The sequence below is a fragment of the Jaculus jaculus genome, chromosome 1, assembly GCF_020740685.1.
Source record: "Jaculus jaculus isolate mJacJac1 chromosome 1, mJacJac1.mat.Y.cur, whole genome shotgun sequence".
Taxonomy (NCBI): domain Eukaryota; kingdom Metazoa; phylum Chordata; class Mammalia; order Rodentia; family Dipodidae; genus Jaculus; species Jaculus jaculus.
Window position 1 is genome coordinate 262994312 of NC_059102.1, and position 19041 is coordinate 263013352.

Here is a 19041-nt window from a genome sequence, read left to right on the forward strand (position 1 = left end):
CTTTACAAGAGCAGCTGTGGAGGACAGTGCTCTCAGGACAACCCGAGTCAGGAGTCACCCACCCACATGCTGATGAGGAAAATGGGGAAGATGAGACTCTTTAGCTTCTCTCTCTGAGAACTGCTCATGACAGCCCCAAGTGTCCCCAGGTCCGCTACTGTCCATTGTCTTCCCACCACCAGCTTAGAGGACAGATTGGCCACCCAAGGCGGAGACACTGCTGCTCTTGTTCTGTTCCTTGTTTTTCCTTCATCTTCTATTTGAGAGGCCATGGGCGCATGCGTGTATACTGGCTTGCAAGAGCCAGTCATTTACCCCCTGAGGTGGAGAGGCCTCTAGCCCTATGAGTGGATGATGTAGGGGCAAGGAGGCCCTGTTGGTGTGGGCTTCTCATAAGCAGTCTTGTTTTTCTTTTATTATTTTATTTTTCAAGGTACGGTCTTGCTCTAGTCCAAGCTATCCTGAAATTCACTATGTAATCTCAGGGTGGCATCGAACTCACTGCAATCCTCCTACCTCTGTCTCCCGAGTGCTGGGATTAAAGGTGTGCGCCACCACGCCTGACTCAGTCTTGTTTTTTCTGAACACACCTAAGAGGAAAGAGGACAGTGTTTGCTATCTAGGTTTATGTGCAGAGTGGGGTCTCCCACACATTGCCAGTGCCTGGTCCAGTACAGAGGAAGCATGTACCCTTGGGTCCTCAGGCCAAGTTTCCAAAGCAGGAGCTCTAGGCTCTGCCAGTAATGTGTTCTGCCCACAGCTTCTCATCATCCCAACCTCACATGCTTTACCTTACTTTAATACGTACCAAAAAAATGGGGGGCTGGGGAAATGGCTTAGCAGTTAAGGCATTTGCCTGTGGAGCCTAAGGACCCCAGTTCAATTCCCCAGAACCCATGTAAACCAGGTGCATAAGGGGGCTCATGCGTCTGGAGTTTGTTTGCAGTGGCTGGAGGCCCTGGTGTACCCACTCTATTTCTCTCTCAAATAAATAAATAAAATATACTTTATTAAATGAGACCTTTAGAGACTCTGAGTTAAGCAAAGCACTCTTGGAATCTTTCTGGAAAGAGGGCAAAGTGAGGCTTTTTTACATGGCAGAGAAGTCGTTCTCCCATGATACATCACTGGAGAGCTGGGAATGCAAGTAGAGTACCTGCCTAGCATGTGTGAAGCCCTGGAGTCCATCATCAGAACCGGAGGAAAATAAAAAAGGGACTCCTGGTCATTGCCCTGCCCTGGAGACACACACATGTGGACATGCTCCACGGTTGCTGGCACCAACTGGGGAAAATTTTATAAAATTTATAATGGTTATGTAAGATGAAATTTAGCTAACCACCAAAGAAAAAAAGTAGAAAGCTCCTAAATGAGGCAGATAGAAAGTAGTATTTTTCTTATTATGAGGGTTGGAAGGCCTCCAGTAGTTGCCTGCCAGATTTTTTTAAAACTTGGGAAAAGCAAGACTAGTTTAACTGGTTCAACCAGTGCTCAGAGAATAAGAACCAACACCTGGACTAGGGTAAGTAGCTGCCTGGGAGGCTTATGACCATAAGAACCCTGCTACAGGAGCCAGAGCATCAGCTGTTAGCTCTTTTGTCCTCCCTAGCCATCCTCTGGCAGCCCTGGACCTAGAACCCCAGAAGGCAAGGGAGCTGCACAGGAGAGGAGGAGGTAGGGAGCCTTCTGGGTAAACATGGTCAGCTTTAATACTTTTCTTTCTCTCTTCCTTTCCAGAATCTCTTTGGTTCTGAGACTGGGAAAAGTAGCCTTGAAAAACAAGCTCATAAACCCTGACTAGGCAATTGCCAGCTAGCAGAAAGCAGAATAAGGCCCCAAGGTGGAGATCTGAGTTTCACCCTAACAGAAGAGAATTCTGGTACTGTAGTGGTGACTGAAAGCTCAGGAGTACTACTCCAAGACCTGTCAGGTCTGCTCAGCTCTTGGAGACGCTGGTGGATCAAATGGTTTGTCACAGAGTCCAAGAGAACTTGGTAGTCAGCACTCTGCCTCAGTAGGGCACAGGCCCCTGCCCAGCTGCTTCACTCTGGTGCCTTCCCCCTTTTCTCTGCCAGAGGCCATCGTTCCATCTTCAGGGTTCTGGAAATGCTAATTGTTACATAAGCTTTCTTTAAAGGGGTGAGAGTCTGGCTCCCTTAACAGCAGAAAACCTGCTACAGCCAGTGACCTGGGCAGACACATGCTTGTCTGTCTGGTCTTTTGCTCTCAGAGACCTCATGGTTGGGATGGAAGTGCTCTGCCCTTTCTTGGGCCTGGGGAAGCCAGAGCCTGGCTGAAGAGTTGGCTTAGTCCCAAGTTGGGCTCTGCTCAGAGCTATTGTTAGATGTTGGAGCAATGGCTGGAGTCTGGCAGCTGTGGAGATATCTGTCTTGATGCTCCTTCTACTGGAGAGGACAGGAGGGAGGGTGGCCACTCACTCAGGGTTCTCAGCTGCTGTTGACCAGCCTGACCAGATTAGCCACCACTGTGTGTACAAGGAGTGGGAGGAAGGCCCACAGGGGCCCTGTGCCAGATGGGGAAACAGAAGCTGTGGCTAGAGGAGAGAACTAGAGAGCCACCATGAGTGTAAAACACTCCAGGCCTATGTTTTAGTCGGCTTATCCCTCTGGGTATCTTCATTGTAACCCCAACTCTCCAAAGCAACTAAATTACACCTTACAGTGCCTGGGGCATTGGGACATGGTGCTGCTAACAGGGGGCACACTCTGCTTAGTGTGAGTACCCCAGATTTCCCACAAAGAGAGCGGCAATATCTGGTACTGATGTTCCTTCCTACTCTGTCCTACCCCAAGCAGATGGGCCAGCAGCTCTGCACTTGCTGATAGGCAGAGTCTGGCCCCACATCATTTACTAGGGGTTCTTCCTCAGGCTCCCTCCTTCCTTCTCATTGCCTTGGGCCCAAGGGGAATGTAAATACATGTTCTCACTCTTAGCTACTGACTCAAAACTGCACATCAGCCTTCCCCCCAAGCCAATCAGTAGAACTATGTCTCTGGCTGTTTCCTTCCAAACCCCTTGCAACCAGGAGCCCGATGGCCCCTCAAGTCATGCATTGCCAAGGTTCTGTACCAAGGCATCCAGTGTGAATGCTGCTCTTCAGTCTGGCCTGTCTGCTGAGAGTGGGGAGAGCTGTCTATGAGAAGGGTAGTGTTCAGGCAGCAAGGAAGGACATGCATGTGACCCAGTCCTTTAAGGGAAGCAGGCTAGGGTGGCCAGGCTGAAGGAGCTGGAGCTGGAGCTTGAGAGTCATGGCCACCTAGCAACTGGATAGGCAGCACCCGCCTCCCAGGGGCTGTAGGATTCCCTGAGGTGGCCTGAGAAGCAAGGACCCTTTCTTCCTCCTCTTTGACTTTTCTTTGGCAAATAGCAGTTGTTTGACATGCTTTTGCTGAGCAGAAGTATGCCATGTCCTCCACCCCAGTCTGTCCTAAGCATCACTTTTCCTGCTTGGGTCATCCTCAGTTGGTTCCCTGATATGGTTGGCGGGACTGGCACTAGCCGCAAGGCCAAACTCCCCCATGGGCAATGACATTGGCTGGCTTTGCTCAGGCAAGCAAGAAGACTGGGAACAGCTTGAGAGGCAGGAAAAAAACAAAAACAAAAAACAGAACGCAAAGGCAAAACACATGTGTCGGGTCCTTCCTCCAGGGTCCTGGACATGTCAAGGGGTACTTGTGTCCATCTGCAATGTGGCTCCAATGTGTGCTGGGCCCAGGATCCTTGGCTTTGTGCCACAGTGTCCCTGCCATCACTTCCCTCTGGCAGTGGATCAAAAGCTACTGTCAGATGAGGGTGGAAGTCTTACAGGAACCAGCTGCTAGCCAAGCCTCAGCTTCAGCCATTTCTAGTCCCCTCTGTGATCTCAGGGACATCTGGGAGCTACTGATTCTGAGAGCTCTGGTGATTGGGACAGGAAGCTTTACTCAGACTTCCTGTAGGCTTGTTCATCCTGCCTTCTACCGTGGAAAAATGCTGCTCCCCAGGCTCTGTGTTAGGTGTGGGCACTGCTGGTTTCCCACAAGGTCAGAACCCAGGTCTTATTCCTCCCCACCTCCCAGGAACCTCCAGGTGACCTTTCACTGCTTCCATCTGAGTAAAATATGCTGCCTACCATGTGCAAGCCAGGGGCAGTGCATCTGCCCATTTCAGTCCTTCCTTTAATGCTGCAGACCCAGGTTGGCTGGTAAGGTACCTAAAACTGCTTTGTGAAGAAGCCAGGGAAAGGCTGCATTTACCAAACAGTATTCCAGCCTGCTTCTGCCAGACCTGAGCCGCAGCTCTGCTCTAGGAGATGAAATGATGACCCCTGTACTTCCTGCCCTTTCCCCTTCCCGTAGTGATGTGCAACGGGAGAAAGAGGAGTCAGAAGCCCAACCAAGCCTCCATGCCTGCCTGCGTGCTCCTACCAAGTCACCTTCAGGGGCCACAGGGGCTCTCCTGGAGCTGATGCAGATGGAAAGTGAGCACGGCCAGTGCGGGAAATTGTTTCTTTGGGACCCAGAGAAGTCTCACTTGCTCCTTGGGCTCAGAGTTACACATCAGTAGGGGAAACAGGAAGAGATCTGGAAGGAAACATGAAGGTACCAGGGGCTGAATGCCCATGTCATGGTGAGATGTCCTAGACAGAGAGAGAATGGAGGAGTAGCCACAAATGTCTACAGGACAACTTTTCCCTCCCCAAACTAGGATAGTTTTCCTCCTTTCTCTTTTGAGGGTTTTTTTTCCTTCCAATATGCTATTGTGTAAAGTGTCATGCTTACATCAAAGTTGAAAGCAACCTGCAATGAGCACCTGTACCCTAGGGCCTGCATTATCCTGTCTCACTTGACCACCATCTTTCTGTCCATTCACAGACCTGTCTTGTGCTTTCCTTACATCTCAGAATGTGTGCTTTTTTATTAGAGATTCTAAGTATGAAAGTAATGCATAATTCAAACAATGCAAATGAACAGAAAAGTTATTTTATTCTATTCTTTTCTGCCATTTAAAAGTTTGTGTATCTTAGCAGGCTTTTTCTTTTTGCCTACAAACATTTAAGTATGTATGGTATGTAGTGATTAAAAGGATGGGATTGGGGGCCAGAGAGATAGCGAAAATGTTTAAAATATTTTTTAAACAAGGATGGGTTTGTACTGGAGAGATGGCTCAGAAGTTAGGCACTTGCCTACAAAGCCTAGCAACCTGGGTTCCATTCCCCAGTACCCATGTAAAGCCAGGTATACAAGGTGGCACATGCATCTGGAGTTCGTTTGCAGTGGCTGGTGGCCCTGGTGTGCCCATTCTCTGTGTGTCTATCTCTCTCTCTCTTCTCTCCCCTCTCCTTTCTCTCTTTCTCTTTGCTGGAGGGACAGGGGGAGATGTGACTGGGCCTTTTATGTTTATTGGATTCATGCCATATTTGGAATGTAAGGTGACAGTATGATGGTAGACTTGTTCCATCTCCTTTCTTTGTTCATCTCAGCCTTTCGGTCAGGCCCTCAGGCTAAGCAAATGAAAACAAATTATCCTGGTGGCCAGGAAGCCAAGTGACTTCTCTCACACTCTTGTGAGGAGGGACTTAAATATCAAATTGGTTCTGTTTTATGCCTTTTTTTTTTTCATGGGGTTCCTGCTAGGAGTCTTAACACATGATGAAAATTCCTGGATTTTATTGGCCCCTAATATTTCTCTTTCTACCAAAATAAATCAGAGGACACCAAGAAACAGCAATGGGAGAAGTCACCTGAGCAGAGGGTCTTAGTCCTGTCATGACTATTCATTTACAAGACCTCTGACATGGCCAAGATACGTGATTTCTCAGGACTTCCATATCCTCATTCACAGAGTGAGCATGCTACCGTGTGGCCCTGCCTAGCTTATGGGATCACGCATCTCCAAGTCAAAACATACTGTGGACTCTCAGCAGGAATCATTGGCAGGTTCATGAATGATAACGTCTGAGTAGTGAGAAGCAATTCTGCTCCAAGATTCCTTTCCAACAAGTGTAGCCTGATCACTTGTTTGCACTGTGATTTGGGGAGCTTTTGGTTGATGTCATGTCACCTCTTTTATCTGTCCTGAGATTATTGGGGTCTATCTATTGCCTTCTTGGACTTTGGTCTCCCTCGTCAGTCTCTTCTCATGCTGTCTGTACCTGTTGCCCATGTCTCTTTTATATCCAACATGTAGACTAAAACAGCCTCCTGAAGGTCTTCTTTAGTGTGTCCCTGTGGAGATGCCTAGTAGACACCTCTGAATTCATCATCCCTGGCCTTCCTTGCCTGTCCTCTGGAGTCTCTGTGTTAGTGACAGTGCATGCCATTTGCCCAGCCCTTGTTAGCATCAGCACTTCTGCTCCACACCCAGTGTCAGTGTCTACAGTGGGATCCCCATCTTCAGGCTCCTCTTCCATTTTCTAGAAGTATCCAGAGCTGTGATCAGGGCACACCTCCTGTGCCTCTCAGTTAAGCAGAAGAGACCAAGGTTCCATAGCAAGGCACATGTCTGTCCTTGGGGACTTGGTCTCATTTCCCCACTGTGACCATGTGTCTCTGTCTTAGATTTCCTACAATTCTCAGGTGTGTGATGCTGTTCCCTTTGCCCAGTCTCTGCTCCCTCCAACCCCAGTCTCTGCCCATTGGCTTATCTCATTGTGACCTTCTCCAAAGCCTACCTTGAGCAGTCCTCACCCTGTGTGAACACCAGTGTCAAATGGCTGCCTAAGAAATACAGTACAGTTCCTGCTGGTTGTATTATTTTGTTTGCATATTTCTCTAGCTTCTGTGTCCCACTACAAAGCAGGGTGGTCTAAGTCATGCACGTGTTCCTAGACATGCCCTTGCTCTATGCCACTACATGCAATTGACTAACCTTGTGGCCCACCCTCTTCCTCTTGCAGATGACGTGCTGACTAAAGATGCTGGTGAGTGTGTGATCTGCCTGGAGGAGCTGCTTCAGGGGGATACGATAGCCAGGCTGCCCTGCCTGTGTATCTATCACAAAAGGTATGAGTGCCTAGCAGGGACACATCAACCAGGTCTCACACCCCACGTGCTAGATGCCCATCCCCAACTATTTGGTCACTCTGGTCATGGCATGGCCTATATTCCCACTGAGGGCTCTGAAGGGTGGGAGATGGACAGGCATGCACTGTGCTCTTGGCTCAGTAATCTCAAGGGCAGAGCAGAGGTAAATTGCCCAAGAAAAGCTCTGCTTTGACCATTGAGATGGTAGGAGCCAATGAGCAGACTGCAGAGCCCCATAGGTTGGAAGTGCTAAGGATCCCACCAGGACTCTTCTGTCTCCCTGAGCCTCCACCTCCTCCATGGGCCCCTGTGCTCCACAGGGTGGTGGAGATAGCATAGGTGGAGAGCATCCTGATGGCCCTGTGCTCACTATCCTCCCCAAAGACCGGAAGGCAGGAAGAGCAATACCTGTCTGCACGAGAGCTGCTATAATTAGACAGGCCAAGACCCACCCGTGGCCTATAACAGGATCCTTGCTCTTGTTTCCAACTGGAAAGAAGACACCTCCTTGCACAGGACAGGAGTACACCCTGTGCTCCTGTGACCACCACCTGCTCTCTGCTTCTCCAGGCCAATGCTGCTTCCTGGCACGGGCTTTTCCACTGGGCTTCAGGGAGATACAGTGCCTGGTGAACAATTAGTCTTTGGGGGAGAACAGTACTTCTTGATCTGGGTCCCACATAGAGCTGTGTGGTGTCCTTGGGAGGTACTAACCAGAACCAAAAAAGAAAACCCTTGGCCCTGGGGAAGACTTATGCAAACTGTCTGATTTGTCTTGATTTGAGGAGCGTGCTTTGGGACAATCCTTGTTCCCTCTTTGCTGCAGACAGTCCTCTGTAAACACCTGGGCTTCACTAATACCCCCACACTCAAGGGTCCAGCTCCCCTTTCCCCTTCATGGCCAAGCTAGGCAGATTTGGGGCTTTTGAGAAGGACTGTCTTGGTACCTTAGAGCCAAGCATGCTGACTAGCCTCTTGTATGGGCTCACTCCTCCCTCTCAAGCCTTGCCCATAGTTGACCAGCTGCTCTCATCTTCTCAGTAGTGGCTGTTGCTATCCTGGGCTCCCTACATGTGGGTCTTGGTCCTTCTCAAGACCATTCTTCACCTTCCTGCAGGGCCAGACTCCCCTGAGCCTTCTGCTGAGCCAGTCATCCCTCCTGTCCACCTCTCTCCTGCTTCAAACAGGAACATATGTGATTGCCTATGCCTGGGGTCCTTTCAGAAGAGATTTAGAAAGCCCTTCCTGGGAGTCTTCCCCCATTGAAAGACCCTTCTGGCAGGAGTGGTATAATCAGCATTTGACAGGGTTTCCTCTTGCTGCCTTGCCCAGCTGCATAGACTCGTGGTTTGAAGTGAACAGATCTTGTCCAGAACACCCTGCGGACTGACCCTGCCAGGCTTGCTTGCCAACTCCTCTCAAAGGTGAGCCCGTGTTTGGGGCGGGGGGACTCTGGGTTCCAGGTTTAGGGTCAAGTCACCAAAGGCCTGGGGGTGAGGGGGGGGTCTGGGCTGCCCTGATACACCTCTGCAAGGAGAAAGCAGGAGCAGAGGAAAGACAACAGTTACCCTACCCATAAGTGGAAGGGATTTTTCTCAGGAAGGCTGAGATGCATGCTCATGATCATGAAGAAACACTGTGAAGAGGTAGACTTAGCTGGGGAAAGACCAGTGTGTTCCAGATGTCCAGGGCCAGTCTCCCTGAGGAGAGCCCAGAAAGACCCTGTGGCATGCAGAAGCAGACGAGCCCCACCAAGCACTGGCTTTGCCTCCTTGTTCACCTCTCAGAAGCTGCGCTTCTCTGGAGATGGGAGACTCGCTCCCTGGCTGCCTATGGACGTCACTCATTAGCTGGCCCAGGGACCATGCGCTGCCCACTACAAAGTGCTTGTCAGTGGGTGTTTTACTGCTGGTTCTTCCACCTGCAGGCCACTTCCTTCACCCCGCTTCCAGATGAATCTGAGGCCTCCAGGCCAGACTGAGCCCCTCCATCCCTCAGCACAGGGTCACAGTTATAGCAAGCTAGCACCACACCTTCCCCAGGGTACCCCTGCTTTACTGCTGAGCACTCTATCCTGTCCCCCAACCCTGTCTTTCCCTTCCCAGTGCTGGGTTGGCACTCTTTTTTTCTTCCTGGCAAACAGATACAAGCCCCAAAAAAATCAAAAGTCCATGTCCATTTCATCTCACATCCAAAGGTTTGGGGGCCTCTTTTCTTCTCTCTCCTTTGTTTTGTTTTCTTTTGCTAGGTTTATTTTATTTATTCCAAGTAAATGCTCAGAACAGCTGACGATGTCAGACAAATCAGGGACATTTGCTCTTTTTATCTTCACTCAAAGTCTGATGACAAGGGGAGAAGAAAAAGCGAGGGTGAGAGTGAGGCAGAGGGAGTGGAGCCTGGCCCCGGAATGCAGGTCCACATTTCTGGCATGATGTTTGGCTTCTGGGGGGCCTGCCGGGACTGAACCACAGATGCCCTGGTCAGCCTGCCCTCAGCAGGACACACGCTGCTGCCACCATGGATGCGGCGGCCCTCGGCCAGACGGAGCACGACTGACTTCTTCCGACCCACACAGGGACAGACAGGCCCTGTTCCTAGGAGGAGGCTCTTCGGACACTGGACAGAACTGAGCTTGGGACACAAGAGGGAGCAGGGCACTCCTTCTGCACTGACTTCCAGAATATGCTCCTCCCTCCTCCCTGAGGACACCCAGTTGGATGAGAGTCTGAGAGAAGAGTCAATTGACCGCTATCCTTCCCCTCACCCTCAACCCAGGAGGGAAAGGGCATTTTCTTTTTCACCTTTGAAAGGCATTGTGGGTCTGTCTTTAAAGTGTTTACAACAAAAAAATTATATAAAAAAAAGTCTAGTGTCGACTGGTGTTTTCCCTCGTGATGTTTACAGATTGCTGTTTGCTGCCCAGCTATATAACCCACTCAGTGACAGAACCGACCATAGCCATGTCCTTACCACTAGCACTCTGACGGCGGGCGGGCACACAGTCCCTTCTGGTGCCCAGCACCCTAGTTGGCTCTCCATGTTACCAACCTCTGTATTTTGAGTTTTGGGGGGTTTTTTGTTTTGTTTTGTTTTTTCTGGCTTGGTTTTGCACTTTTTTCCCCTTAGGGCTCTGACATCTTAATTTCATTGCCAAAAACAAAACCCATTAATGATATTTCCCCCCACACTTGCCCTTCCCTTTCCTTCTGGTTCTGGTCAGTTCAGAGGACTTAACAATCACAAGTGTACTGCAAAAATGCCTGAACATTTTTCTTAGGCCCTTGTGGATTTTTTTTCTGAGAAAACTTAAATCAACAAAGACTTACTAAGGAAACATGTACCACTACCCCTGTTTTCAGGCACTCTGAGAACATGTTAGCCATTGATGTTCACACCATGGCATTGGCCCATGCAAAATAGGTTCCTGTATTTATATATTAAAATACAAAAAAAAAAACCCTTATAAAATGTTTTAAAAAATTGTTCAAAGCTTGGGAGAGAAGCTTTCCTCATCGGTCAAGGTGTTTTGATATGGTATTAAAATAATGTCTAATAAAAGGCACTGTGTGATTTTATTCTGATGAAATACTGTTATACAGTCAAGAAATGAGGGTAAAGTCCTATCTCCTCGGTCCCCCACCACTCACATATGCCAGCATTCCCTCAGCACCTGCCTGGCATTTTTGAGGTGTGTTTAGTGGTTCTCACAGCCACACCTGGGTGGAGGGGAAGTGATGGTTCAGGTATGTGTCATACAGGTTTACAAACTTTAAGCATCACAGTTCTGCCATTGTCTTTGGAGTGGTTGTGATGGAACTTTCTGGAAAGGGGCAAAGATCTTACAACTATTGGTGGCTGCAAAGATATGAGTGCCCCTAGCGAGGTGCCAGCCTGGCCCCTCCCTCCTCGCAGCTCTGTGCCCCATCCCATGTTCAGTTTGCCTGTTGCTCCTTGCTCAGCTCAGTGCTGACTCATGGGCTTGCTTCATTGAGGCCCAGGAAGAGGCCTTGGTTTGGGGCTGAGCCAACTCAAAGCCCTTAAACCAGAACCGGCCACTCAGCCTCACATAATTGGCAAAGTGCAGACTGAGCAGGAAGTTCAAGGCAGGGGACGGTTGTATGTGCCCAGCCTCCGTCTCCCAGCCAGGCTCCTGGAGCTGCATTTAGGGCCTCCTGCAGAGCCAGCCAAGGAAGCCCAAGGGGAGACAGCTACACACCTTCTCTGTCCTGACCCTTCTTAGGCCTGGACTGTGCTGCCGCCAGGACCCCTTGCTCTGAGGTCATCTTCCTTCAGACACTTCCTGAGGCAACTACTCTGTGCCAAAGCATTCAGTGGAGGCCAGTGGGCATGTGTGAGCCAGGGAAGGCAGGCAAGCTCAGAGAACCTATGTGTTTTAGAGCCTGGCTGCTAGAGTTGAGACCCTGGTACCTGAGCCATGAGCACTGTTGTGGGTTGTTGCCTAGAGCATGGGTTCTCTGCATTTGAGCACTGTACTTGGCAGCATGATGATAGAGAAATAACTTCATTCATCTGAACTTCAGATTCCTTGCTTGGGGACATAAATCATGCAGCTCAGACAGAGGTCACCATGAGGGTCAGGGGATCTGCCCTGAAAGCCTGGCACATGCGCAGCAGGCTTCCTTGTAGCTTTGTTACTGCAAAGGGCACTGTTCTATTCACAGCACCTCCTGCTTCTGCCTGGCAACTGTGTCTCCCTGTTCTATATTTAATTCTACCAGCAGAGCTGGCGGGGCAGGGCCCAGCCCTGAAGGAGATCTCCTTGCCTGACCCCTGGGCCTGGAGACAGAGGCTTTGTGTGCCCACCTTGGTGGTTTGCACCTGGCTGCTTTGGCATTGCCACAGCTGAGCCCAGTGATTGAATCGGGTGGGGCAGGGCTAGGTCCCAGCTGGGTGCTATTCTAGGCTCTCTGGGCTGGTGCTCATCTCTACCCCCAGTGACTTCCACTCCCACCAGGCACAGGGAAGCCCTCTGCTGGCTACCACACCTTCTGAATTTAGACCCAAATACCAACACCTGGTGTGAGGGCGGGGACTAGGCTTGCCTGGGCTTCCCAGGTGACGCCAGCACCCTCCATCTAGACAGCTCTCCAGAATCCTGTGGTGGTCTTGCTCTGACCCTCTGGAAGAGGAAAGAACATGGAGAAGCCAGGGGGAGGGCTCTTCCTCTTCTCTTCTGGGAGCTCCCTGGAACCCCTTGTGAAAACCACCCATCTAATAGCCATTTAATAGTAATGAGGCTCATAGGAGAATGTCTTTAGGAGATAGATGCTGAATTACATAGGTGACTAATTTAAGAAATGTATAATCTAATTTCAAGTGTGTCCCCCACAAAAAAAAATCACACATAAAGCAAATAAGGCAAAATGTCCATTGTTGACTCTTCAGTGACTGATATTTTAGTGAATGGTGTACTTGTTCTTTCAACTTTTCTGTATGTTTAGAATTTTCTTTAATAAAAGAAATCCTGGGGAAATGGCCATCTACTGAGTTGCTTACTAGTTTAAGAGCCCTGCCCAGCAGAACTCCACCCGGGAGGACTGGTGGGAAAAGCCGGGTCTGTCTGGAAGGGGAGGCTGTGTGTGTGAGCATGGTGCTGACTGCATGCTCTGTCCTGCTGTGGGGCTGGAGAGGGCTGAGGAGACCTGCCACCGAAGTGCCCCTGCTCCCAACCAGGGCCGCCAGGAGACAGGTGTCACAGAGCCTTGTCCTCAAGCCTTGGTCAGTGTCACCGCTGTTAGAACCAGATGTAAGCACAGAGAAGGGGTCCTGAGAACCAAGGGGGCCTTGGGAGAGGCTATGAGGAAAGCGAGAGGCTGAGGCTATCCCCTGTCTTAGCTCCCCTGCCACCTTGTGCCCAACCCCTTTCCTAGAGGCCCTGAGGTAAGGGAGAAGGTACTACAATCGACTGGGATCTGCAAGGGGAGAAAGATTTAGAGGCTGGCCACTAGACTATTCCTGGCCCTAGGAAGTAGGTGGCCCTGGTTGGGTGCTGCCAGGTGCCACTGAGCAGATGTTATCTGTTGAAGATTTATGGTGTCGGGCGCCCTCTTGTGGGTTTTTAGGGAACAACACCAAGTACCCTAGACAGGAGCTGTGGCCAAGGATCCCAAGGCTGACAGACCCTAAGGTAAGCTGACCCTGACTTTGAGGGTGAAAGTTAATGGTACTGTACATCACACCACGAAGTATGGTACATGAAGGATGATGATGTCTGCATTTCTAACTGCCAGTTGCAGTGGCCTGAAGGGTGTACGGACTTCCACGGCCTGGCGGGAAAGCTGTCATAAGTGACCTCTGCCACAGGCAGCTCTGTAACCTGAGGGTCTCAGAAGGCATTGGGACAAGCTGCCGCCCAAAGCTTGAGCACCACCCGCCTCCTAGGGCTGCCATAAATCTCAGAGAACGGACTTAACACGGGTCACTAGCCAAAGGTCGGAGACCAGGAGGGGAGCGTGTGTGCATGGGAAGTGCCACTTGATGCTCCAGCCACAGCTGCAAATGAGGCTCACATTAACTGCCAGGGCCCCAAGGAGAAGGCCTAGCAACAGTGGGAGACTCCTTCCCATTTCAGAAAAGGAGCGCTCCTGTCACCAGGTGCAGGATGAAGCATGAAGGGTCCTGGGCTCCGGCAGCAGGGAGGCCTTTACAGGGGGCCCTGATCTTAGTCTTAGAGTGGGCCCATACCATCTCCACCAGCCAGGGCAGGATGTGTAAGAGCACAGGGGAAGCAGCTTCTCTGGGAAAAACCCTGGGTCATCTACTGGACCAAAAGGCTCCTAAGACAAGCAAGGGGAAAGAGATAAACTCGGCTTCTCTCCTCACCCTATCCCCGGGCTCCACGACAGAGGACTAGCCAACACAGAGACAGCATCATCATCCTTTGAAGAATGGGTGGCAGGAGGGAAACCTCCGGAACGGGGGTTCTGCAATATGAGACTTTGGGCCAATTGCTTGGAGCTCCTCAGAGCACCTTGCCCGGGTTCATGAGGCCTCTGGGATCCAGTGTGACTTTGAGCTGCCTCATAGTCTCCATGCCCACAGCGCCCACCTCCTCATGTAGCAGCTGTCGCTTGCCCAGCCCAATGCCGTGCTCCCCGGTGCAAGTCCCATGGAGTGCCAGCGCCTGTCTGGGATGCCATGCAAAGGGATCCTTAGTGGCCAGTAGTCCTCCTCCCCCCCTTCCCCTCCCCCTCTTGCTGGTTCAGTCCCTACCTGCCCAGATTTTCTGCAAAGGCCTTAACCCTGGTCTGCTCCTCAGCGTCATCTGGGTTGACCAGCAGGATGCAGTGGAAGTTGCCATCACCCACATGCCCAACAATTCCTCCTGATGGGAAGAACAGAATATACAATTGTTACCTCCAGCCTCCCTGTCCCTTGGCCTAGTGCCTTCCCACCTCATCCCAACCAACAACGAGTAGCTAGAACCTGTGAGTCGCGAGGCCCTCAGCTCCTTCTTGGTCTGTACCAGGATTTCTGGCAGCCGAGAGATGGGCACACACACATCCGTGGAATAGGCCTGGGTTGGAGGGTAGACTGGTAAGGTTCTCTCTGTCATCCCCCTGCCTACCTGGATGTGAGGGATCACTGTGGTTCAAAACCACTCAGGGAATGTGGCTTCAGCTCTTGGCCTCATGGAAAGAAACAGCCTGTCCTCCGGCCATCTGCTCTGGGTGTGTTCACCAAGCCTTGTTAGCCCAGGCCTTTGCCACTTCCCTGATTCCACAGCAGGGACCCTGTGCAGGTCCCTAGTATCCCATACTAATGAGCTTCTGCAAGACCTGCCCAGCCTTCCTTCTGGGTTAGAGTAACTCCATGTCTTCCTGGGGAGGCCTTGCATATATGTTTAGAACTCCTGAGGACTCAATGCTGTTTCCAAGGCTGGCTTGCAGGAAAGACTCCCTCTAACCACATCTGGAATCACAGGGTAGGATGATCTGTAGTCTCACTCAGCCAGACCCAGCCCCTTGGTGGGTCTCAGCCTTTTCTGTGCAGTAAGGTAGTGGATTAAGGAGAGTATCTGCTGAGCTGCAAATCCCACTTCCACACTAGCTCCAGCTCACCTTACAGCCTGGAGACAGAGCCAGCATTGCGTACCAAGCATTGTGCCGCGCTGCCCAAAGCTGGCTGCGCTTCTCAGCCTCATTGGCCCAGGCAAAGTGGGAGCCACCATTGTCCTGAGTGATTGCCTCTAGAATGGGAAGAGGAAGACTGACCCCAGGCCCTGTACTGGGAAAGCCTAGACCCCATTGTCCTGGCCTCCCCAGCACACCTGTCCGCTGCACCTGCTCTGCTAGGGCCTGCTTGGAGCCGTGGAACTCCAGGAAGAGCGTGGGGGCCACAGGACAGTCCAGCTTGCTGTGCTTGTTGCAGGCGTCCATCATGACATCATCCAGGAACTCTGGGACCAGAAAGTGGGCTGGCCAGATAATGCCTGGCCTTGGCGGGGGGGGGGTGGGGGGGGCCTTTTCAGTAGAGCTCATCCTTGACTGTCCCAGTCCTTGACTCACCAAGGCGGGCCACGGGCACTGCGGCCTGGAGGATCTGAACGGTGCTGTCCACAGCAGCCTGGACACTGGGGAAGGCACAGGTGGCAGCCACTGTGGCCTCAGGGACAGGGTGCAGCCGTAGGGTGGCAGATGTAATAAGGCCCAGCGTCCCCTCAGAGCCCACAAAGAGTCCTGTGAGGTTGTAGCCAGCTGCACTCTTCCTGGGTCCAGAGACGCGATACATAAGGTAGGTGAGTGCTCAGGTCATGAGTGATTTCTGTCCAGAGGTCGAAAGCTGGAACCCCAGGTGCCCTCCCCGCCAAGGGCTCCTCCCAAATGTCACCCATTTATCCGGGAGGCCCTCGGCGCAAGGGCTCACCTGAAGTGGCGGCCCGGGCCTGCAGTGTGAAGCAACCTCCCGTCGGGCAACACCACCTCCAGGTTGACCACGTTGTCCTGCATGGTGCCGTAGCGCACAGCATTGGTGCCCGACGCCGCAGTGGCCGCCATGCCACACAGAGAAGCGTCTGCACCTGGGTCTGGAGGGCAGACTGCTGGACAGGGCTGCTGGGGAGGACCTTTCCCTCCTGTGGGCAAGGAGGGGTAACAGCCCAGCACCCCGCTCCAGCCCTTGAGTTCCCAGGAGAGGTGTGTTAGCCCCAGACCTACCCACAGGAAACCAAAGGCCGCTGTCACGCAGGTGCATGTTGAGAGTTTTACGGGTGACTCCAGGCTCCACCACCACAGAGAAGTCTTCCGTATTCAGCTCCATGATCCGGTTCATATGGGTCAGGTTGATGCACACCCCACCCTGGCAGCCGGGAGAGGGGGGCCAAAAGGCCAACTGGCCCAGTGTCTCCCAGTCAGGCACAATCCCTAGGAACCCACTCTATGATGCCCCAATAGCCACACTAGAGTTCTGGGATGGCAGGTGCAGATGGCTACAAACGTGCCAAGTGTGATAGAGCCAGACCCAGTGCACCCCAGTATACCTGCACGGCACAGACTCCCCCTTCCAAGCCGGTGCCTGTGCCAAATGGGATGATAGGGACGCCTTGGCTATAGCACAGGGCTGCCAGCCTGCGGACCTGGTCCACATTCTGAGGCCATACCACAGCATCTGGAGGTTGGCACCTAGAAGCAGACCTGAGGTTTAGAAAGGCTTGGTACACGTTGGACCTGCTCAGCACAAGAAACTTTGAGGGTTTTTTTGTTGTTGGTTTGTTTTTGGTTTTTCGAGGTAGGGTCTCACTCTAGCCCAGGCTAACCTGGAATTTAGTATGTAGTCTCAGGGTGGCTTTGAACTCACAGCGATCCTCCTACCTCTGCCTCCCAAGTGCTGGGATTAAAGGCGTGTGCCACCACGCCAGGCTAACAACTTTGAGTTTTCATAGAACCTGAGGCCCCACAGCAAACAAGTGGCAGAAAACACCCCTCTATAGAAAATGCCAGAGCACCCCAACACAGCTGGGTGGGGATGAGGACGGCCCAGAAGCCCCAGGCCTCTGATACCTGTGCATTGACTCATCGTGCCCGTGATGCTCCCTCACCGAGGCAGCAGTGGACACATGGGGGTCCCCCACAACCGCCTTCAGAGCCTCCACAAAGCCCTGGCTGAGTTCACCCTGTCGGAGACACCAGAAAGTAGCAGGGGTCACAGTCCTGCCCTGCAGGAGTGGGGGCTGGTCGTGGGGCAGTGCCTCGGGGTCACCCAGCCTGGAGTCCCTCCCCCAGACATACACACCACACCTGCGACCCCCTGGAGCAGTAGCCCCTCCAGGGAGATAGCTTCCAGGTTGCAGCCCGGAGCAGGGCCATAACGGACCACCTCTACTGAGAGTAAGGCCCTCAGAAGCTAGGGGCAGCCTTTGCTGTACTGGGGTGGAGCCTGCTTAAGGTGGAACCTCTTAAGGTGGAGCGGGTTTAAGGTGGCCCTTGCAAATCCTACAAGGTCAGGGGCTCCCATGTGAGCTGAGTCAATGCTTTATACAAGTATGGCCCACCAGAAAAAAATGGAAGATGGGGATAGCAGCCAATCCCTGCCTTAAAAGTATACAGTGGTTTCCTGTGGCCAGTCAACACAAGCTCCTTGTGGAAGCTTTAAAAGTCTCTTGTCTTCTCTGACCTCTGCTCAACTTCCAGCTTTTATTTTGACCTCCAGGCTTCAGCTTCCCTTTGCCTTCTAAAGCTCTGGGCCTTAGAGCATAATACTGTGTCCTATTTCCTGAGCCATCTCCGGACTCCCCGCCAGGCAGGTTCTTCACCCTTCACATGTCAGCAGCGTGTCACCAAGTGGGCTGTCATCAGAGCCATAAACCCTAAAGCTCCCATGAGCCCTTCCAGCACGGAAGCAGTTATTACAGCACAGCAGCCCAGGAAGACTTCCTGGAAGAGGAGTTCGCAGGCTGAGCAGTGCTTCCCCAGGTAGATGAAGAAGACCTTACTTCCCTCAGGAGAGAAGGTGGTGGCTGCAGGCTTGACACTGGTCCTAGTCAGCTTCTCCCACAGCGAAGCTCCGGAAGCTTGTTGCTCCCACCATTGAGATAAACTACCCACAGTGTTCATTTTCTTCCTGAGAGTCAGGAGTACAAACTTCTTCCTGATTTGAATTCACTCCAACCACATTTGGATGAGCTTGTCAAAAGACAAAATTATGCCAGATTCATGACGGTGTACACCTGAGGCTGAAGCAGGATGGTGAGTTCAAAGCCAACCTAGGATACACAGAATACTTCAGACTAGGCCTGAGGTACATGTTGATCCCTTGCCTTAGAAAAACAGTCAAGGATAATCTGGGCATGGTGGTGCATGCCCTTGATCCCAGCACTCAGGAGGCAGAAGCAGGAGGATCATGGTGAGTTCAAGGCCACTCTGAGACTACATAGTACAGCCTAGGTCAGCCAGGCTAGAGTAGAACCCTACCTCAAAAAACAGAAGAAAAAAATAAAAACAGACAAGGGCTGGATGTAGTGGCACATGCCTTTAATCCCAGCACTCAGGAGGCAGAGATAGGAGGCTTGTTGTGAGTTCAAGGCTACCCTGAGACTACAGAGTGAATTCCAGGTCAGCCTGAGCTAGAGTGAGACCCTACCTCGAAAAACCAAAAACAAACAACAAAAAAACCCTCAAAGTTTCTTGTGCTGAGCAGGTCCAAGTGTCACTATAAACTTGTGTATGTTCTGAACTCTAGGTTCCCAGCTGGTGGCAATCTGACAATTGAAGCCTCCTGGAGGCAGTGTATTTTGGGGGTGGGCTTATGGATGTTATAGCTAGCTTCCCCTTGCCAGTGTTTGGCACACTCTCTGTTGCTGTCCATCTGATGCTGGCCAGGAGGTGATGTCCACCCTCTGCTCATGCTGTTATTTTCTCCTGCCATCATGGAATTTCCCCTAAATCTATAAACCAAAATAAACCCTTTTCTCCCACAAGCTGCTCTTGGTCAGGTGTTTTCTGCTAGTGATGCAAACCTGACTGCAACAGTAAAATTTGTACTGAAAAATGGGATCATT

At 51.6% G+C, this 19041-nt stretch overlaps 2 protein-coding genes across 10 annotated transcripts in view; one reads left to right on the top strand and one right to left on the bottom strand.

Annotated features, from left to right (window-relative positions):
- Znrf1 (zinc and ring finger 1) overlaps window positions 1-12523 on the top strand; it is a 122693-nt gene extending 110170 nt beyond the window's left edge. The window contains exons 3-5 of one of the 6 annotated variants that reach the window (XM_045149056.1): window positions 6899-7004; window positions 8358-8449; window positions 8813-12523. In XM_045149056.1, the coding sequence (XP_045004991.1) occupies window positions 6899-7004; window positions 8358-8415 (164 nt within the window). In that variant the 3' untranslated portion in view covers window positions 8416-8449; window positions 8813-12523. The remainder of the gene's footprint in view (window positions 1-6898; window positions 7005-8357; window positions 8450-8812) is intronic. The other 5 variants (XM_045149061.1, XM_045149064.1, XM_045149066.1 and 2 more) reach the window with 5 other exon arrangements.
- Window positions 10579-17398, bottom strand: Ldhd (lactate dehydrogenase D). 4 transcript variants are annotated; one of them, XM_004659616.2, is made up of 11 exons: window positions 17282-17398; window positions 17045-17157; window positions 16525-16666; window positions 16202-16343; window positions 15912-16071; window positions 15554-15753; window positions 15316-15444; window positions 15107-15234; window positions 14472-14562; window positions 14259-14370; window positions 10579-14173 (listed from the first exon to the last, which is right to left on the bottom strand). In XM_004659616.2, the coding sequence occupies exons 1-11, from the start codon at window positions 17348-17350 to the stop codon at window positions 14008-14010; spliced, it is 1452 nt and encodes a 483-aa protein (XP_004659673.2). In that variant the 5' UTR covers window positions 17351-17398; the 3' UTR covers window positions 10579-14007. The 4 variants fall into 4 exon arrangements, with proteins under 4 accessions (XP_004659673.2, XP_045004967.1, XP_045004975.1 ...); XM_045149032.1 differs by having other exon boundaries at window positions 15912-16119; XM_045149040.1 differs by having other exon boundaries at window positions 17273-17387.
- Window positions 17399-19041: the final 1643 nt, after the last annotated feature.

Coding starts and splice junctions, on each gene's coding strand:
- Ldhd (XM_045149022.1), bottom strand. CDS start 17,350: ATGGCCCTGCTCCGGGCTGCAACCTGGAAGCTATCTCCCTGGAGGGGC. Junction 15,445..15,553: donor AGTGCCCGTGGCCCGCCTTG/GTGAGTCAAGGA, acceptor TTCTGGTCCCAG/AGTTCCTGGATGATGTCATG. Junction 15,235..15,315: donor AGAGCAGGTGCAGCGGACAG/GTGTGCTGGGGA, acceptor TTCCCATTCTAG/AGGCAATCACTCAGGACAAT.